The sequence below is a fragment of the Quercus suber genome, unplaced genomic scaffold (genome assembly GCF_002906115.3).
Source record: "Quercus suber isolate HL8 unplaced genomic scaffold, Cork oak 2.0 scaffold_84, whole genome shotgun sequence".
Classification (NCBI taxonomy): Eukaryota; Viridiplantae; Streptophyta; class Magnoliopsida; order Fagales; family Fagaceae; genus Quercus; species Quercus suber.
In genome coordinates this window covers 1,573,293-1,595,129 of record NW_027069549.1, presented here as the reverse complement: position 1 = coordinate 1,595,129, position 21,837 = coordinate 1,573,293, and the positions used below count along the sequence as shown (strand labels likewise).

Sequence of the window (21,837 nt, the reverse complement as noted above, 5' to 3'; positions counted from 1 at the left end):
GGGAGAAATTTGAGAATTGAATGTCATTCCTCAGGGGGAGTAATAGACTTAGGGGGAGAACTTCATGTTAAAGGGAAGAATGTTTTTGATGTAACTAACTAAGGGGGAGAGTTAGTTTGATACACATTGATATTGACATATATTTTGTGTTGTGTATCTTTTGGTTTTGTAACCATTTACATACATCATGTGTTGTTTCTATATTTGATGATGATGTATGTGTTTCACTCTTTATCTCACATGTGTTGTTTCTTTTCTCTCTTTATACACATGTTTCTTGTTTATTTAACTTGTCATTATTTTCCATATGGTACCTTGATGTGTTTTGTTTAGTGCCTTTCAGGAAAGACAAGTTAAAGCAAAGTCAAGATTCCGAACCTTCTTCTTGCAGCAACTTCCAAGGTTCAGATCTTTTAGACTAGGCTTATTTATTTTGTAATCTTGAGTAGAATGTATTCTAGGACATTCAATGTACTCTTGTGGTTTTGTCACGAATTGCCAAAGGAGGAGATTTTTTGGGACATATTTTTATGTAATTGGCATATCCTTTGACAAAACGCATTTTTCTTGTATTTGGATAAATCTAAGTAGGTTCAAGATGATCATCACAAGTGGTTAAATTGAAGACATGAAGATTACTTAAGAACTGCTCAAGAAAAGTGCAATCTACAGGTCTCGATATCTTCTCGACAAAAGCTCTATTTGTCGAGATTCATTAAAGCTCGATAGATGTCTCAATCAATCGAGCTTACAGATTTTCAGATTATAGCCACAATGTTTTTATTGTAAAAGGCTATTTGTTTATGGGTTTGTATAATCCTTATTGGACTAGGAAAGTCCAAGGTTTGTGTAAACCTATTTGGAATAAGAGAGCCCATTAAGCTCCTATTTAAAGGAGGTGGGAAAAAGAAAAACCTAACCCTAGAGAGCTTCATAAGGTTTTCTTTTTGAAACCCTAGCCTCCTCCTACAAAAGAAAGAGTTCTTGCTGCGTTTCTTGTACGCCTTTGGGTTTTGTGACCAAGCAAAGTCTCTTGCACCAACATTGAAGATCTTATTGGTGTTTCTATGTGAAGCTACTACAAATCAACTACAACAATCAAAGGGTTGTTGTGGAGTTAGTCACGTACTAGAATTCGTGCAAACGAGTAAGCTGCGTAATGGGATCCGCGCATCAAATTGTTTAGTCACGTACTTGGGAGCCGTGCATCAAAAGGGGGAACTGTCACTAAAAATCAAGTCCAATTGGGTATTGGGGTAAGGGTTCAACTGTAGGTTGGTAAGGAACTTGGGATTCCTTTACTTGTAACCGCTTGATTTGATAATAGTGGAGTTTCGGGAGTGGTGACCTGAAAATCATCCGATGGGGTTTTTGCCGTAAGGGTTTTCTCCATTCGTAAACAAATCACCATGTCATTTAATTTCCGCTGCATATTTAGTTATTTGGTGATTTGTTTGTGCTTCCACGTATTTGCATGTTAAATTGATTAATTAATAACTTGGCTAATTAATTAATTGGTTTAATCACAAGGGGTTATTCAGTTTGTGGCCTATCAAAATATATTTTTGTTAGAAACTATGATTTCATGTATATGATTATGGACAATCTGACTATGAATTGATTCTGATACCCAAACCAATAGGGGTTATTCATTGGTACCCTGATGCCTAGTCACGGGGATATAGCGTGACCATAGTCATAAGATTATTAAAAATATGAATTACGTTTGAATATTTGAACTATTTTGAGTCCTTAAAACTACTGATATGATTTTGAAAATGTTTGAGTATTTGAACTATTTTGAGTCATTAAAACTGCTTATGTATTTTTGGAACCTATTGTAAGTTATAGTTTTTGATATATGGAAAATTGACTAATTTCTAAACCATCTATAATATATTTGTAAGATTAAAGTATGTGATCTATCTGCAACTTATTATTTTAAGACTATGAAAATTCTTAGTTATTTTTGAAAACCCGTAGTATATTATAACTTTTGAAAACTCATATTACATTATCTTATTACTTTACAGATCTATTGCTTGATAGAACTTATTAGGATTTTGGTTACTTATTGAGTTGTCAACTCGCCCCCTTTTTCCCCTCCAGTTTCAAATTGTGAAGAATAGCTAGTTATGGGAGTTTTGCTGTTGTGTTGTAAGTAAGAAAGAAGCTTAGTGATTTTGGGATTAGATGATCTTGTAATAGTCTTATATCGGCCAATTACTATTATGTACATGAGGTTTGGATTTTGTTTTGTTTTTTTTTTTCTGAATTATTGGAGATCTATTCATAAAGAAATTGTTGAGGTATTTTGGATTTATTTAATATAATTTTGAGGATAATTTTTAGTGCTAAGAAGGCCTTGCATACTTGTAGGGTGATTTCTTTATAAGCGTACAGTCATTGTCACGTGCCTGCCTATCTTTATGGTTGAGTTCGGGGCATGACAGTTTAATGGTATAAGAGCCAGGTAATGATCTTGTAGACTTTATGCTAGGTTTTGATTTAGAATGAAATCTACGCCCTAGGCATTACAATTCTAGTTATTGTTTATGAAGGTTATTAGGTCATAGATAGTGTTCTTTTGACGACTTGATGAGAAGTGTAAGTGAGGTTCCATCATATGATGATTTATTAGGTCATATTTGAAGGGTTTGATATTTATGTCTATGTGGTTATGCATACATGACTTATAAATACAAAAGGGAGGATTTTAATTGATGTACTTCTATGATCTTATACTAGTATTAAGTGGGTGTATTTTATTCTTGAAAATTTTGTAGTTGATTAGATTGGTTACCAAAACTTCTTCTTCTTATTAAAAGGAAAAGAGAGTGAGAAAAGAACAAATAAAGGAAATCTTCCTGCTGTTTTGTGACTGATCTTTTGAAAACTCATTTGATAGTTTTGCCTAATATAGTCGACCTACCTAAGGTTAGTTTGATCTGTAGGAGATTCTCATAGGTTTAATTGTTGAATGATAGCTTACTATATGCCTTATTCAGATTTGGAGTGCTTTCAGGGAATTGAAAATTTCATAACTTTATTCAGGGGTTAAGGTTTGATGTTAGAGCTATGATTCCTTGATTTTAGTTTATATGGAGTAAGGAAATTAACTAAAAGGTTGTAGTGTGAAGGAAAATTAATTTGTGGTTATTGTAGTTCACATTATATTATATGTTATTATATAAATTCTAAGGGTGTTTAAAGAATTCAGTAATATCTCGGTGGACTTCCTTGGATTCTAATGTTAAGGACCGACCTTCTTTTGGATCACTGTTCTTGTTAGGGTTGACCTACATGGATTACCATAGCCTAATTTATGTGTGAGATAGTCCCTAAATGTTTTTGAGACATGTTTTCTTACTTAGAAGTTTGAGGTCCTCAATTTCTTTCTATGGACTTGGAGGATTGTTTATTATCATGGGGAAATAAGTTTTGATGCCGGAAATGTAATTCTTTGAACTTAACTGATAAGAGTTAATGGATTGGCTTAATAGAAAATGAAGTGGATAGAACACAAGTAACACAAGTATGTGGTAGTACTGAATTGGACTAGTGAACCATATTTTTGATTGTATATTGAAGGAGTTGGGATGGCAAGAGAGTTTATTTTGAAAGACTATTACAATTTGAATTATAGTCAATTGTTGTACCTTTTGTTTTATATTGGCAGATGGTTAGTGATTATAAATTGCAGTGTACTCTTAAGCCCTAGACTGCTGGGACTATTATTTGCAAGGAAAAAAAAAGAAGAAGAGAAAAAGGAGTTGAGATACTTCATGGACTAGTCCTTTCTAACTAATGTATACTTAGAGATTTGTTTTAATAGTAGGCAATGTAATTATAAGGAACCCAACTCTTCAATGAGTTCCAACCCAAGTATCATTTGGAGATTAAAGGTGAATAAATGTTGCTTATTTGAGAAGGTAATTTATGGTTAAGATAGAGGTTCTATGAAAGACCTTATATCAATGCTCAATTGATTATTTATGAAGATTTTGGAATTTCTTTTTCTTACAAAACTTGAGGAAGAAAAGATATAGTCATATATGTTGTAAATTAATTTTGAACTTAGGAAGGATTGGAACTTTGGACGCACTACTTAATTTTGAGGTATAGAATTAAATGGATGCTAGCATTCAATGGTCTATGGTGAATCTCAAAATTGTGGATTTCCCTTATTGTAATTTTTGGAGACTACTTAGGCCTTGGAATTTTGTTGAAATTAATAATGGATAGAAAATCAGTTATTGGGGTTAATCTAAACGAATGGGCCTTGGAACTTTTATTCATATTGAAAGGAACTTAGAGAGCTATTTATACTAGAGATATGTATATCTTTAAAGAATCTTCATGAACTTCTTGAATTGCCTTGTGATGTAGGACTTCATTTTAAAATCTTCATCGATTGAAGACTCATCCGTGTCACTGCTCTTGGCCTACAATGCCATGCTCTTGCCCTTACTCGACTTAGCAATCCTTGTCAAACCTAACTCATAGGTCTGCAAATTACCAACTAACTCTGTCAAAGGAATCTTGTCAATATCCTTTAATTCCTCTATCGCGGTGATCTTGGCATGAAATCTCTCAGGTAGAGATTTGAGTACCTTTCTTACAGTCTTGGGTTTGGGAATGGTTTCTCCAAGATTAAAAGCTGAGTTCACTATGTCCTTGAGCTTGGCATAGAACTCATCAAATGACTCATCCTCCTCCATCTTAATCTCTTTGAAGCTAGTAGTGAGCCTCTGAAGTTTCAAGTCCTTGACAACCTTTGTTCCCTCATAGGTTGTCTAGAGAATGGTCCATGCTTCCTTAACAGTTTCTGTAGATGATATCTTCTTAAACTTCTCATTTGTGACCGCACTAAATAAAGCATTCAATGCCCTGGTGTTAAAGTTTTCCGCCTTGATCTTTGCATCATCCCAATCAGCCAACACTTCCTTTGGCTTGGTCTAGCCTATCTCCACAGCTTGCCACACTTTCTCATCTAAAGATTGCAAAAAAGCTTTCATGTGTACTTTCCAATATGCATAGTTAGTACCATTAAATAATGGAGGTATAATGAGTGACTGTCCTCTATTCATGACAAACAAGGGTCAATGAATCACACAGCAAAGATTAAAAACCTAATCAGAGTGTGCCTACTATGATACCACTTGATAGGCCAAAAATGTATTGACCCCTTGTGATGAATTAATTGATTAATTAGCCAAGTTTATTAATTATTCAAATTAACATGCAATGTACGTGGCAACACAAAAAAATCACCAACTAAAATAAAACGCAGCAGAAAATAAAATTGACAGGGTGATTTGTTTTCGAATGGGGAAAACCTCCAAGGTAAAAACCTCACTGAGTGATTTTAAGGTCACCACTCTCAATAATTCACTATTATTACAAGCGGTTACAAGTAAAGGAATTCCAGTACCTTATACCAACTTATAGTTGAACTCTTACCCCAATACCCAATTGGACTTGTTCTGTAGTGACAATCTCTCCGGTTAATGCACGACTCCTAGTACGTGACTAACCAATAGATGTGTGAATCCCAATACGCGACTTAATCACCAACTTGAGAAAGATGTTGGCTGCAAAGTTCTTCAGTTCATCACACAATAAAGATCACAAAGTTGCTTAGTCACAAAACCCTACAGTGTACAAAAATAGTAGCTTCTTCAAGATGAACTAGGGCAAACTAGGTTTTCGGTCACAATTTGCATGAACAACACTTTACTTCACACTTGTGCAATTGTGCTCCTTGTGACAGCCCTTAAAATAATTCTTATATATGTTTAAGGTTGTGAGAAAAGAAAGCTCAAACACATACTCACGGATTGGAATGAAATCAGAACTGAAAATCTGATTTTCATAATTCTCGATAGATACACTATCTGTCGAGTAGCTGTAGAGCTTTAAAACCAGCACTTCATTACTTGATTCTTGGACAGACTTGCATGACTTTAACACTTGAACTTGAAACCTTGTTTCTTGAAGTATTAAACACATCCTAGATCTACCCAATTACAAGTAAAGTGCTTTTTTTCAAAGGATTAGCCAATACATGATGACATATATTCCTAATATGAATCACATTAGTGAATGGTCTACTGCACGAAAGGAAGTAGCAAGCTTTAACAGTAAAGCTATGAGTGCGATATTCAATGCTGTTTCCATGGAAGGGTTTAAGAGAATCTTAAATGTGGAGATTGCTCACATTGCATGGAACATCTTGCAAACTGTGCATGAAGGCATTAAGGCAGTAAAGATTAATAAACTACAGTAATTGACATCTAGGTTTGAAAGCATTAGAATGTCTGAAGATGAGTCTTTTGATGAATTCTATGCAAAATTGAATGACATTGTTAATTTTGCTTTTAATTTGGGTGAAGTCTATGATCAACCTAAAATTATTAGGAAAATTCTTAGATCTTTGACTAAGGACTTTAGACCCAAAGTGACTTTCATAACTGAAAGTAAAGATGTTAACTCTATCCCTATAGATGAACTAGTAGGATCTCTTCAATCTTATGAATCTGATTTACCTAAGACTAGTAAATCCAAATCTATGATGATGTTGACTGCCACCTGTTGATGATGTTCATGATTGTGGATTTGATGATGAACTATCATCTATTGAGATTACATATCTTGCCAAGAACTTTAGAAACTTTCTGAGAAACAATAATAGGAGGGCAAGAAACAGAAACAATGTTGATACTAGGAATGTGAAGAAGAATGAAACTGCTAAGAACAATAATAGTGGAAAACCGAAAGAAAAAGTAGGTCAATCTTCAAACAATTCTTTAGGACAACAATGTTATGGTTGTCAGGGTTATGGTCATATGAAATCTAAATGTCCAACCTTCTTGAGGTCACTAGGTAAGGCTATGGCTGTTACTTTGATTGATGATGAAGTGTCTGATCATGAGTCTGAAAGTAATTAATAAGGAAACTTCATGGCTTTCACTGCTACTGCTGTAGTAAGTGAAATTGAGACTGCCAATGAGAACCTTTCTGATGGGGAATTCTCTAAAAATGCAGATTTATAGGAAGCTTATAAAAAGCTTTGCAAGATAGCAACTAAAGATGCTATGAGTGTAGAATTAAGTTTGAAAAAGATAAACACTCTTGAACTGGAAAAGAAAAATTTGCTGTTGAAATTGTTTGATGCTAATAAACTCCTGAACTCTGTTAAAATTGAGAACATGTCTTTGCTTGAAAAAGTTAAGAGTTTAGAATTAGAATTATCTGTTGCTAGAGAACAAATAAATAGAACTTCTACCTCTAAACTAGATGAGATGTTACATATTCAAAAGTCTGTTTATGATAAGACTAGTCTAGGGTTTGTTGATAATGGATCTTCTACCATTGTGAATCCTCCTAAGTTTGTACTTGCTACATCATCTTCTTCTGTTTGTCAAACTTCTACTGATGTTAAGGTTCATAAGGTAGTTGCTCCTATTTCTAAAAGAACTAGAGTAGACCTTAGTGAGTTTGAGCCCAAAAAGTCTAATCAATTTGGAAACAAGAAAAACTCAAACCACAGTAGTTTTGTCACTTTTGTGGAAAAGTTGGGCATACAAGACCAAATTGCTTTAAGCTGCATGCTTTAAAGCAATCTCCCAAACAAAAAGTGTCTGTATCAAAAGCACAAGATCCTATTACACTTATTCATGAGTTGGTAAAGGTTCTTAACCTTTATACCAATGCTAGAGCTAATATTAGGAATAATTAAAATTCCAAGTTTGCATCTAAAAATGTCTGGATGCAAAAGACTCAATCACAGTAAGTATGTCTAAAATGGTCCTTGTGTTAATTCTTTCTATCTCTTGTGACCAAAAATGGTTTATCTTTAGGATTGCATTTGCATTACGTTCATACATTGCATTCTAGGCTTGTTTTTTTTTTTTTTTTTTTTTTGGGGGGGGGGGGGTTTGTATTATACATCTTCAAGATATGTAATTGAGGTTGGCCTATGAAATTTACATTTCATGATTGTGTATCTTGTTTAACTTTGACGAGCTTTATTTTACTACACTTTGCTAGTTTGTGCTATGTAGTGCTTATATTGTGTGACTTGTTCATGGTTCTTGATTTTGAAGTCACATTCTTTTGATTGTAAGGACTAAAAAATCCTAGGAGAAAGGCATAAATAACCATCTCACCACTGTTACTCGCCAATCATGAATACCCGTGTGCAAATTATAAAAGCCGTGCTCGGTAAGGTGTAGCACTTGCACCGCAAAATTTTTAAAGGTGTTATTGTACATTAGTTAAAAGAAACAAAAATAAATAAATAAAAAATGAAAAATAAAATAAAAATATGCTTCAAAATATAATAAAAAAAAGTTGCATGGTTGCAAGTGTGTTTTCTATGAGATGTGGGAGTCATATGATGTAACTCTTTAGGTGATAGTCACTTTCAAACTTATGTGCTGAATAATGTAGAAAGTGTGTTTATTCTCTGTTTACATATCACCTTGTGAGTATCTCATGCACTTGCTAGTTGCACACACTACAAGCAAAACTTTGTTAAATTTGGTACATATGATTGTGTTGTGATGTTTTTGTGGCCTACCAAAGTCAAATTTCTTGAAGTGTTTAATGCATCTCTGGGGTGTGAGAAAAGAAAAGAGTGAGGATTTTGATAAAGTGGAATTACTTTTTGAATAATTTGATTTTGAAAATCATTTGAAATCATGAACATGTATGTCATATCATAAAAACCGTTTTTTCAAATGATTCTATAGAAAAAGTTTTCCAGAATTTTTCAAAATTTTTATTCTTTGAAACTTGACTGATTGAGTCTATTCTTTGATCGATCTAAATGTGAATGAGAAAAATTGGATTTTCTATTAAAAGTCTCGAGTTGTCCTGGTTCTTGTCCGATTCCTCTAGATTGATAGAGCTTAATTTTATGTTGTTTTCGATTCCTATCTAATTCCTCTAGACTGATCGGATTTTGAAATTCTGAAACATATAGGAATCAGATCTGACTTTTTCAAAAGTTCCTTTTTGTCTATCTCCTTGATTCCTCTCTTAATTCCTCATCTTTTTTTTTTTTTTTGTCTTTTTTGTGGTCAAAGCTTCCAAGGTTTTCTTCATCTATATTTTGTAAGACCTTTATACCCTTTATTTTTCATCATATTACATGTTTTCACGCATTTTTCATTGAATTTTTAGTGATTTTCGCACATTAGAAAATTTAGGGGTTTTGATGAAAATTGGGTTTTTGTTCAATTCTAAACCATGGGTTTTTTGTTCATGCATCATTTAAACATGATTCACATGCTTTAATTTCAAAATTTTTAATTTTTACTGAAAATTTCGAAATTAGGGTTCTAAGTTCTTGAGAATTTAGGGATTTTGTGAAATTAGGCAAAATTGAGTGAAATTAACTTATGAAATTGATAAATTGAGTAATTATAACCTGTTTTATACTTGTTGTGATATCCAATTTGTCAATACAAGGTTTTATTTGAGAATTGCTTGGTTTTCAAATTGGGAATTTTCTATAATTCTTAAATTTACCTTGACAATTTTGCAAATTGTGATGATTCTGGATTGTGTAAGAACAGTAGATCATGCATCATGCAAGAATCAATGTCATGCATCATATAGTTTTTTTAAAAAAAAAAAAATTGCATGTTATCTTATCTCTAATCCTTCTTATGTAGTCTGCCCTTGGTTTTTGTTTTGTTTTGTTGTTTTTACTCTTAGACATGGCTCCTAAACCTAGTGGGAAATTTAAGACTAGAGCCAAAAGGACCCTTGGTTCTTCCTCTTCATCTGGTTCTGTTGTAGGTGTTAGGTTTTTTACTGAATAGTGTGAGGAAACCTATGAGACCTTGAACAAGTATAGGTCAATTTGGGGTGAAAGGGAGATAGTTCTAAGTGAGTTAGATCCTTCCATTCGTAGGACTTTTGTGACTAGGAACTGGTTTTCTTTGTGTGAGGTGTCTGAACTTCCTCTTGTTGTCTTGATTAGAGAGTTTTACTCTAATCTTTCGGCCTATTCTGAGGTTACCGGTGGTCATTATTTGACTACTTGGATCCGTGGTCAGGAGTTTACTATAAGTAAACAAGTTGTTTCTGAGGCTTTAGGAGTACCCTTAGTTCGTAAACCCGTTTATCCTTACACAAAGTTTCCTGCTGTAGATGATATGATGTCCCTTCTAATGGAAACAAGAGTCTACGCAGTGGAAAAATTAAATTGACAGATCTACTTCATTTACAATTGTCAACATGTGCCATATAAGTTTCAGAATTAGAGAATAAAGTTGTGTACCTTGAAGCAGTGAAATTCAAAACTGAAAATTCAAGAGTTCTTGAGAAGACTTTCAATCTTCACTCCAATTCCACTAACACCCAAGATGTGTGGTCTCTCAATCAGATATATGAGTTTGTTCTAGAGAGAATTGAAGAGTTTCCAACACTCATATACATACCAATTCTTCTTCTTATATTAAATCTATATGTTTCTCTCTATATATCTGATTATCTAATTGGGCTAACCTTTGGGCCTTCTCAATTGGGCTTTAGAATGTGGCTTGGAGTGGGACCAAAAGGGAACAAATAAGACTCTAGCTCCAATGGGCCTTGGGCTTTTCTGTCAACTCTTGACAAGTCCAAAGTTACCATTAATTATATTTAATACCACTATATAAATATAATTGCACTCTAGGCCTTATTAATAAATTATATCCTAAGACTTTATTGTACATGCAACCCCTTCATAAAATATTTGTAGTAATACAAAGTCATGAATGAAGACTGCCACTTTGTGAATTACTACATCTTAATTCTTGAGTACCCGGTTTAATCTTTTTAAGTTATTCATCATATATATACTTTAGTCTTACTAAAGTGGTTAGGCCTAACTCTCTGAATAACAAAACCATTAAACTTATCTCAAGGGAATATTTTGTATCTCTGTTAAGAGACTATGAATTCCATCTTGAGAATATATGTTCTATTAACACTAAATGTGACTGTCCAACATACTGAGGTTTTGACCGTTACTTTAGATCTCACTCCTGATATATCAAAGCAACCCACACTTCATGATCAAGTCCATTATTCTCTCAGGATTAAGAGTTCATGTAAATGAAAGTTGTGAGATTTATTATTCAATTGACAGTCATTAGGAGAATAATAAATCTCACAGTAGTCCTGTTCAATATGTTTTAACTCTTAAAACATATCAATATATCAACTAGAAGTCACCACTTCCATGACCAAGACAAATCATTTTAGTTGATATGTTATAGTCTTTGCAGATAAAATGCCCAATTTCATCACCGACTACGAACCAAATTCTAAGTTTACAAAGAACTTGTGATTTATATCTTCTGTGACTAAATCACATACTATGCATCTCATTGACTATATGATAATGTCCAAACATTCATATTACCATTATTTCAGATAATAATAAAACAACTTTGTTAATTGCAATATTAAGTCATACATCATGTCATACATAATATAATACATAGCATTACATAATAGGATTCTAGGGCACAAATCCCAACACCTTATTTGTGGTAGTCCTGTTTCTTGAGGATCAAAACCAAGAATCAACTCTTGTGAGTTTACTTAGCTTAACTCTTTATACTTACGGATCACTTGTCATAACATCCAGCCTATCTCTCATGTTCATACCGTACCTATAGAGCGTTGTGCTTTTCTTTATGCTCTTATTACTGATGGTTTTATGTGTTTCCCTTCTATGTTTATTCAATCTATTATCGATGTCTATTGAAGTAAGAGTAAAGGTCAAAAGCTTTTCTTCCCCTTGCTCATTTTTAGGATTTTGAGATATTTAGAGATGTCTGAGTTTCCTTCCCTAGAGTTAGTACATATTATGGCCCCCATAGGAACTACCTATCTTAGACAAAGACAGGCACAGATGAAGAGTGCTGAGCCAAGCACTGGGACTTCTAAGAGACTTAAAGGAGATGCTTCCACTACCTCTGGTACCATATTTGCTACAGAGGAGACTTATGTGGATCCTACTCTTGCTATGAATCCTGTTATTCATTCTAAGGATGTTGATCCTTCAGGAGCTCCACCATTGTCACTTTGAGCCATGACGCAATCTATCATGATGACTTAGGCTACTCAGGGACAGTTGCTTAATGAGCTATTGACTGAGGTTGCATCATTGAGAGCCAATTTTTCAAATTATAGAAATTCTTTTCCACCACCTCCACCCTTTGAGGACTGACATTGCCTTTGGCAATACACAGTAGATCTATGTACATAGGGGGAATTTATGTATTTTGGCTAGGGGGAGTACTTTACTTTACTTTACTTTGTTTTATTGTATTTTATTTTATTCGGTTTCGATGTATTTCTACCTTTAGTTATTTTCTTTGTTTCACTTAAACATTGATGTGATGAGATTATGATAGTTGATGATTCTGAGGCTATTCATGTTGATGTGTTCACTATCTACTTGTGTTTTTGTGATTTCAAGGTTTAAATTCTATTTAGAATGTTTAACTATATTTTCCACACATGCGTTTATGAGTTGTTTTCAATGTTTCAAGAATTTACAGGTTAAATCTCTCAACAGTTGCTGATTATACTAGCAAATAATAGTTAGTATTTGTGTAAGATATGTAATTGGACAATAACTTGTATTTGAGCCGGTTTTTATTTAAGCATTATTTTGGTATGTGTGTTTTGTCACGGATTGCCAAAGGGGGAGATTGTTAGGTTCTAAATATTTAGATTAGATGTTTAGAATCATGGTTGTAATGTGTTGGCAAACCGAGAGCAAAACAAGTCTAGTCTAAGTATTTAGAGTGTGCTTAAATAAGTGTGTTTCAAGATTTCAAAGTCCAGTTGATTGCAAAAAAAAGAATTCAAGCCCTGCCTTTCTCGACCAATCGAGAAATAGACCCGACCAATCGAAAATCGCAGATAAGGTTTTTCTATAGAAGGTTATTTCAGTCCAATCACAACAAAAAAGTTTAGGGTTTCACTTAAACTTCTCCACATATAAAAAGAAAACCCTAGCTTTGTTTTGGAGACTTTTGGAAGACTTGTGTGTTACTCCTAGTGAGATTTGAGAGGTTCTATACCTTCTAATTACACAAGATTCTATCGAAGCAAAAACTACAATCAAGGATTGGTAGAACTAGTTGTTGCATTCAAGATCAACTACTGATGGTGATCTGAAACCTTTGAGTGGAGTCTCAAAGTCACAAGCAAGGGTGTGCTTGTGTTGCTGTTAATCCAAGATGAGAAGAAGTCTGTGAATTCGAAACTTGCACATGGTCGTGTCTGTAAATTACTACATGACGTAGCATTAGATTTAGGGTTAAATCTTTTGTAAAAACTTCAATTCTCTTATAGTGGATTTAATTTACCTTGAGAATAGCTAAGTCAAATCCTCCCCAGGTTTTTACCTTAAAATGAGTTAGTTTCATTGGTTTTCCTAGGTAATCATATCATGGTGTTATTTACTTTTTCACAATTTTGCATTATATGATTTTTTTTTTTTTGTTTTAACCTAGATTTGAAAATTAATTTAAGTAATCACTTGGTTAATATATTAGGTTAAACAATCTGTTTAAGGGGCCTAAACAAACTCTCAACAAATGCTTTGAAAAAATACTCATTTGCCACCAACACTGCACATGCATTCACTATTGGCTGATGTATTGGGATATAGAGGCTTTTCTCACAACAACCAAACTTTAATCTAAGGTTTGGTTTGGTTGGAGGGGTGGAAAAGTGGGAGGATAGAAAATGGTGGAAGGATAGAAAATGGTGGAAGGATAGAAAAGATTTTATTTTCTCTCCTTTTTGTTTAGTTGGGAGTGGAAAAGTTGAGGGATAGAAAAAAATGAGTTTGAATAAATTTACTCATATATTCTTGTTAAAGAATGATGCCCAATTAAAACATAAAAGTGACAAATAATCATAAAAAAGAACAATCACCCAAATTTATTAAAAAATAAAAATCATGTCCAAAAAAGAAATCATGTCTAGTTATAAAAAAAAAAAATACGCCCAAGCCCTAGAAAATCAAAAGAAAAAAAAAAAAGAATAGAAAAGGAAGAGGAGGCACATTTAGAAGAAGAAAAAAAAAAAAAAAGAAGGCATGCCTTGGCCTAGAAAATCAAAAGAAGAAAAAAGAATAGAAAAAAAAAATAAAAAGAAGAGGCATCATCCTCACCCCCCCCCCCCCCAAAAAAAAAAAAACATAAACAAAGGTAATGTTACTGCCTAAGGGAGAAAGAAAAAAAAAATAAAGGCAACTTAAGGAAAGCATTGGCATTTTTGTCAATCAAGAAAAAAATCATCTCCACTTAGGGTACATTTGGTAAACTGCAACGGTAATTATTAGGAATAGGAATATGTATTACAAAGAATAAAAGATGATATAATGTAATACTTATTACTATTTATTTGTTTGGTGACAACACAATAATAAAACCCTGAAATAGTAGAATGAAAGCATAATCAAACCTAAGATATATTTTAGGAAATATCTTACTCATATAATTATATTTCCTAAAAAAAAAAATATTTTTTTTTTAAATTTGAAAGAGAGATTAGTTATTTCTTATGATTTTTTATTTTCATAATTGTTATGTACATATGGAAAGTTTGTTTATTTGAAAATATATTAATTTTGGAAATTAATACACCTACTAAGGAATAAGTATTGCAACCCTTTTAGAGATGAATACTTATTCCTTATTTTAAAGATAACTATTCATAAGGAATGATTACTCCCTGTAATATAAACATAACCAAACTATTGAATAGTTAAACTATAAGAATAACTATTATCTTACAGTACCTACTACAGTCTATCAAATGTATCCTTAGTTTTCTTTCTATTTTGAGAAGAAAACTTTTGGTAGGCCCGAGGAGAAAACACATGAACTCTACCATTTATTTTCCTCCCTTCCTACCGAACCAAACACTTCAAAAAAGTTATCCTTCCCATTTTCCCTCCAAAGTTTTCCATCCACCATATTTCACATCCAAACAAACGCACCCTAATAGTTTTGAGGTCGGTTATGAATCCATACGGATCTAATCAAAAGCCGGTCACATATATTCTTTTTAGTTATTCTACGAGTTTCTTAATTTTATTACTTTATTTATTTTAGTACAATAACTTATACTACTCTTACTAAAGTTATTTTTATGTCTTCCTCTATTTTTGAAAATTTGGGAAAAAGAGACTATTGTAGCTAGTAGAAAATTTTGATAAATGATTACTAGGTGGATAACCATGGAGAGCGGGCACGAAGTATATAAGACCCACCAAGTTACAATAATAACAAGTGGGATACTTTGGTCATTTTGGTTTGTTTGATGTTTTGGGAGGAAAGGTTTGTATAGAAAAAAGAGTTGCTTTATTGACAATAATGTCATATTCTAAATGTAATGTTGATAGGTTATTGACAAAATTAGATGTTTTATGTTATTAAAGTTTTAATATAATCGATAGATTTACTTATATTTACTTCATTTTTAGGTCATTCAAGATATATAGAAGATAAATCATTTGTAAAAAACACTAGGAACAAATTCCAACCACACATTATATTATTCACAAAATATATCACCTTATATAAAAATTGAATATATGCAAAATGCATTATGTTTCCTAAAAAAAAAACTAAACAAAAAAAAAAAAAAAAAAAATTTACAAATTTTAAACACTTTTGAAAAAACAAATATAGAAAGTTTAATTTAAAAAATCTAATATATTGTATCAATTATACTTTATTAGAAAATAATCACATCATTTTAAAAATAGTTTGAGACTAATGCTTATAAGTCTCATGTACTATTTTTCATTTTTCACTAAATAAATTGTTAAAATTTTCCAAGTGTTATATAGGTCAGCGGCTAGTTTATTTAAAATTGCTTAGCTAAACAACAACAACAACAACAACAACAACAAAAAATTTAATTCATTCATCTCTTTTCTCTAGAGTGCGAAAGAAAGAATATGTGATGTAACTTTTATAAAGCATGATGAAAAGAAAGCAATGCACATGGATAAAGGCAACAGCGCAGAAATTCAATTTGCGCTGACATATAATTATATAGAAAAAAGAAAGTAGTAAATTTAGGAAATTAAGCAAATACGATGAAACAAGATAACTATACAATTAACGGCACTTGAAATACCAATAACAAAGCTATAGATCTAGATCACACAATTCATCTAGTATACTTAAGAGCTTATAAATACCATACATTATCATCAACTAGTATGTAACCCCGTGCTACCGCACGGGACTGGTTAATTGTAATTATACTATTGGCCAATTTTTATTTTTTATTTTTTTGTTTTTTTGGGTTTATCACATGGATGATAGAATTAAATCAAACAATGAAAAATATATATTGCATTTTATTATTTAAGTAATGCTATTGGTCTTTTTTTTTTTTTTTTTTTTTTGGTTTATCATACATAGGATAGCATTAGATAAAACAATGAATAAAAAAAAGAGAATATTGCATTTTATTATTTAAATGATGATACAATGAAGAAAAAAGAGAATATTACATTTTATTATTTAAAACATATAAAGGGACATTAAAAAATAAAAATTGATCATTGAGTTTGGAATCTTCTTGGAGGCGCCAATAAAGAGCTAATGTATGAGAGTGTGAAGTAAGGAAGAGTGAGATTGAACATTGTTTTTGAACTTGGCTTTACTTTGAGAAATCCGTAAGAAGGAGGAGAGAGTAGTATGTGGATCTAATTGGTAGAGGTTGAGAGAGGAGGAGACATGGGATGACGATATGAAATTAGGAAGAGATTATGTTTTGCTTTTATAGTCTTTCTTATTGGACTCCTTGGTTCTGGTTGTGGAATTAGAAGAGCTCCAAACTCTATTGAGATCACCCATAAAAGTGTGCAGGTGAGATGTTCTTGCTTAGGCCAATGAATATTATCATTGTGTTTTTCTTGGCTTCCGTGTTAAATGTTAATACATTATTTATTTGGGCACAAAAAATTAGAAAATTTAGATAAGATACATGACACAAAATTTGAGTCCAATTTATAATCTCCATAAAAGTGTGCAGGTAAGATGTTTTTATTTAGGCTAATAAGCATTATCATTATGGTTTTCTTGGCTTTCGTGATAAATGTTAATGCATCATTTATTTGGGCACAAAAATTAGAAAATTTAGATAAGAAACATGACACAAAATTGGAGTCAAATTTATAATCTAATTAGATTTTTTTTTTTTTTTTTTGAGTTTTGATTAGGACAAGTGGCGCAAAATTGAGAATCCAATTGAAATCTAATTGGATTTTCTTTCTGCTTCACCTATTATTATATATATAGATATATAGATTGGACACTAAGATCATAATATGAAGTCTGTCATGCAGTTGAAAATCTATAAATACCATACATTATCATCAATTGGAAAGAATGTTACTTCATATTCTAATTCATAATCCCACATTTGTATCGGTAAAGAAAAACATTACTAAGACAATCAATCCTGTGCTCCAATTGCCATTCAACTTTGCAATAATCCCTCAGTGTCACACCCTTGAGTCGTCCTTGGTAGCAGATGTGCTGCTTTCTTTGCTTGTACAAAAGAACTGGATTTGGTCGGCAGTCATCGTTCCAGGGGCATAATAATTATACAATGGCATAGGCATTTTGGACAGAAGGGAAGGCAATGGTGCTTCATAATTAAGAACCTTAATTGCCTGCCTTATAGAAGGTCTTAAGGTGTGATCTGGATGAGCACACCATAGCCCAATAGTCATCAAACATTTCATCTCGTCCATGTCATAATCCCCATTTAGCGTCTCATCCACTGCTTCTAAAAGCCTTCCCTCTCCATATAGCTCCCACACCCAATTGAGTAAACTAATCTTTGATTCTTCTACCTTTGGCTCCACTACTTTCCTCCCACATGCTATCTCTAATGCCACCATCCCAAAACTAAAAACATCTGATTCCTTACTAAACTTGCTTGTCATAACACACTCTGGAGCAATGTAGCCCCTGGTTCCGGCCAAATCCGTTGTTTGTGAGCCGAGCCCCTGGTCCATAAACCTCGCTAGACCGAAGTCACCAAGTTTTGCGTTGAAGTTTGAATCTAACATCACGTTGCTTGATTTGATATCTCTATGCACTACACATTGCTCCCATTCCTCATGCAGATAAAGTAATCCAGATGCTAACCCGTGAACAATTTTGGACCTCCTTGGCCACGAGAGATGACTTCTCTTGCCAAATAAATGTGAATCTAGACTTCCATTGGGCATGTACTCATAAACCACTACGAACTCTTGTTCGTGGCTCAAACCAACGAGTTGAACCAAATTGCGGTGTCTTAAACGACTTATAGTTATCACCTCAGAAATGTACTCTTTTTTTCCTTGGCTAGAGTTGCTTGATATCTTCTTCACTGCAATTTCCATGTTCATTTTTGCCCAGAAACCTTTGTAAACGCCTCCAAAACCTCCTTGCCCTAGCTTCCCTTCCTCTGAAAAGTTATTAGTTGCCACAACTAAGTCCTTGTAGGCAAACATTTTTGGTCCAGTTCCTTCTATTAGATCTTCATCTTCTTCTACTTTCTTTCTTTTGGAATTTCTCACAAAAATGTAAAGTGCCAAAACCTACCCCAGAAACAAAAAGCACCAGTCCTGTTATTAATCCTACCAACCACATCTTTAGAGTTCCTTTCCCTCCATTTTGGGTTGAACCCAGATCCAAAGTTGAACTGAAAGACCAACTTCTGATCGCTTGGACTGGGACTCCTCCTCCAGTTGCTGCAGAGAAGCCCATCATCACTTTTTCTGGGAGAACATCTCTCAACTTTACATTATGAGTAAGATTCAAGGGTAGGTATGGATGATCCAAGTGTTTCAAAAATACACTGAGAATCTCGGAGGTTCCATCATAGGAGACTGTTGCCATCAAAATGTCATCCCCGTCGCGCTGGGTCAGATCATAAGGACGGCTCACCTCGGAGACAATGGAGTTCACATCAATACCAACATGGTTGTTACTAGGATCATCCTCCCATATCGTATCATTCCAGGTATCAAACTCCACCGCTACCATCTTGCTTGATGATTTGCCGTCAGTTGTGCTATTGAAGAGACCCATCCAACCTCCTATGGACTCCGTAGGAGCATCGACGGAATCTTCTGAAGTGATAAAGAACGCAATTCCACCACCAGAGTGACTCCATAATGACTCCCCATTACGAGTTCTGATTACGAACTCAAAAGTAGTTGTGAAATTTGTAATGACATTTGCAACAGGATCCCACAGTGGGATGGGTTTGTAATAGTATGCTCTGCCTATGGAAAAATATTGATTGTCACCCACGTTATCCACGTTATCGGTGAGTCGTATTGATGGGTGCTCATCAACTTGAGCTTTCGTGGCTGTACCAGAAACTATGATGTTGTTGTCATTGGGTGAGAAGTCCGGGAAGAAAAAGCTTATCATGGAGGTGGTGTAAGGGAAGCAACAAAAGAAAAGGACACAAAGGAAGGGAAGAGAATATAAGGATTGAGAATCCATATGGTGAATCAATGAGGAAGAGGCAGGTCCTATCAAAAAATGAGGAAAAGGAAGATAGCTATAATAATTGTGATTGGGGGTATTATATATAGGACAAAGCTCAACGTGCATGGTACGGTTTAAATAATTTGAAATTTTCATGGTTAGATTACATCATCTATGTAATTTTAACAAGCATGTCAAATTTCTTTGAACTTTATTTATTTTAAGTTCGAAAAACTTATTTTTAGGGCATAATTTTAAATTACAAAAACTTAAACTTCAAATATTTGATTGATAAAATAATTATTAATATTTGATCTTCCTGAAATTTTTGCAAGCATAAAAAATATATAAAAATAATGCAATCCAAAAATGAATTTATCAAAAATTCACATCTAATAAAAAATATTAAGAGAATGTTTGGCCAGCGCATTGCGTCTGGCGTTTACGTTTTCAACTCTTTTTTTTTTTGTTTTTTTCACGTGTTTCCAGCTTTTCTCAGCCGCTTTTTTACTATAACAGTACTGTTGTGGTTGCTGTTCATTAAACAGTAGCCGCAATATTTGACTTTTCAACACAAATTTTACTGTTCACGCACCCACAAATTTCACTTTTCAGCAACTTTTTCATTAAAAATGGGTTTCATGGTACTATTTACACATTTAAAAATTATTTTGCTATAGTGTTTTCAGTTTTCAGTTTTCAGTTTTCAGCTGTATCCAAACGGACCCTAAATAGTGTAATATTCTTAGAGTTACACCTAGTTTTTTTTTTTTTTTTTTTTTTTTTTTTTTTTTTTTTTCTGCTTAACTATTTTTTTTTTTATATATAAATAATAATAAAATTCTCTAAACTATTTTTAAAATATTTTTTGTAATATGTTGATAATGTTAATTAACTGTTTCTCATGAGATATATTATTATTTTTCTTTAAATCTTTTTTTATTTATTTAATTTTTTTTTTATGTGAACACGAGCCCGCTGACTTAGCCAATTTGTTAAGTCGAGTCCTATCCCACTTAATTTTTCCCTTTTTTTGGGATAAAGATATACTTAAAAATAAAATAAAATAAAAAAGAAACTAGGAGATACTTATATTAAATCACTTCGATAATCTATGTCCTTCCCTCTATTTTCTCTCTCTCTTTTGCTCTTCTCTCCCCTTTCCAAAAATGATTAGGTATTTTTGGAGTACAATGACATTGTACTCTCTTCACTCACATTATGTGAACGCCATTATGAATTTAATTTGTAAATCCTATCATAAATGTGAAAAGGGAGTATTACGTCGTTGTGCTCCTGAAATATCTAAGAATTACTTCTCAAAATCTACATTTTTCCTTTTCTTTCTTTACTTCTTGGTGGGATCTTACCAAAAATTCTAAAACCACATATTTAGCCACAAGGCCCAAAACTATTTCACGTTTTTTTTTTTTTTTTTTTAGGAACTATATTACTTTTTTTTTTTTTTTTTTATAAAGAGTTTCAAGTTTTGACATTCGCTCTTGGTTGATGCTTTTTATCATCAGACTAAAATATCAATCGGTTTTTGGTATAGGTGGGGATTGAACTCAAATCTCTTATTCAACCATCAGAAACTTTACTAATTAAACTAACTAGAAACCCACAACTATATTATGTGTTGATTTGAGTATTGGAGAAAAGTGGTTAGTAAGTGTGAAAATCACAAACAATTCATCATAGTATGACCTTTTCTCCCTCGTAAAATTGACCTACTTTTCACTTTGTCAATCTTTTGACCAATTTCAAAAAGAAGGTGGAAAATCCGGACCATATTTGTAAAGAAGAATGTAAATTATAGATGGGAAATAATTTAACTTTAATAAAGAGAAAAGATGGTCCGGGCCCTATTACATGTGAATCCCCGTCACATCTCGATGTATGATTAGAATACAATGGTTAATAGTTTAATAATACATTCACAAAATGTACAATGTGTTCTAAATGTGGGCTATGCCAGTATCTTATTCTTAAGTGATCATAAATGTGAAAAAAATGAAGTATCACATTGTTGTGCTCTTAAAATTTCTAAGAACTACTTCTCAAAATCTACATTTTTCCTTTTTTTCTCTACTTCTTGGTGGGGTCTTACCAAAAATTCTAAAACCACATATTTAGCCACAAGGCCCACAACTATTTCACTTTCTTTTTTTCTTTTCTTTTTTTATAGGAATTATATTATGTGTTTTTTTTTTTTAAAGAATTTTAAGTTATGATGTCCGCTTTTGATGATGCTTTTTATCATCAGACTAAGATATCAATCGATTTTTGATAT

At 32.9% G+C, this 21,837-nt stretch overlaps 1 protein-coding gene across 1 annotated transcript; it reads right to left on the bottom strand.

Annotated features, from left to right (window-relative positions):
• Positions 1–17,373: 17,373 nt before the first annotated feature.
• LOC112035766 (L-type lectin-domain containing receptor kinase IX.1) lies at positions 17,374–19,623 on the bottom strand. The gene is given in 2 exon segments (XM_024068597.2): positions 17,374–18,640; positions 18,642–19,623. Coding segments are annotated over 2 exon segments (2,004 nt in total). The 5' UTR covers positions 19,560–19,623; the 3' UTR covers positions 17,374–17,554.
• Between the last annotated feature and the right edge of the window lie 2,214 nt (positions 19,624–21,837).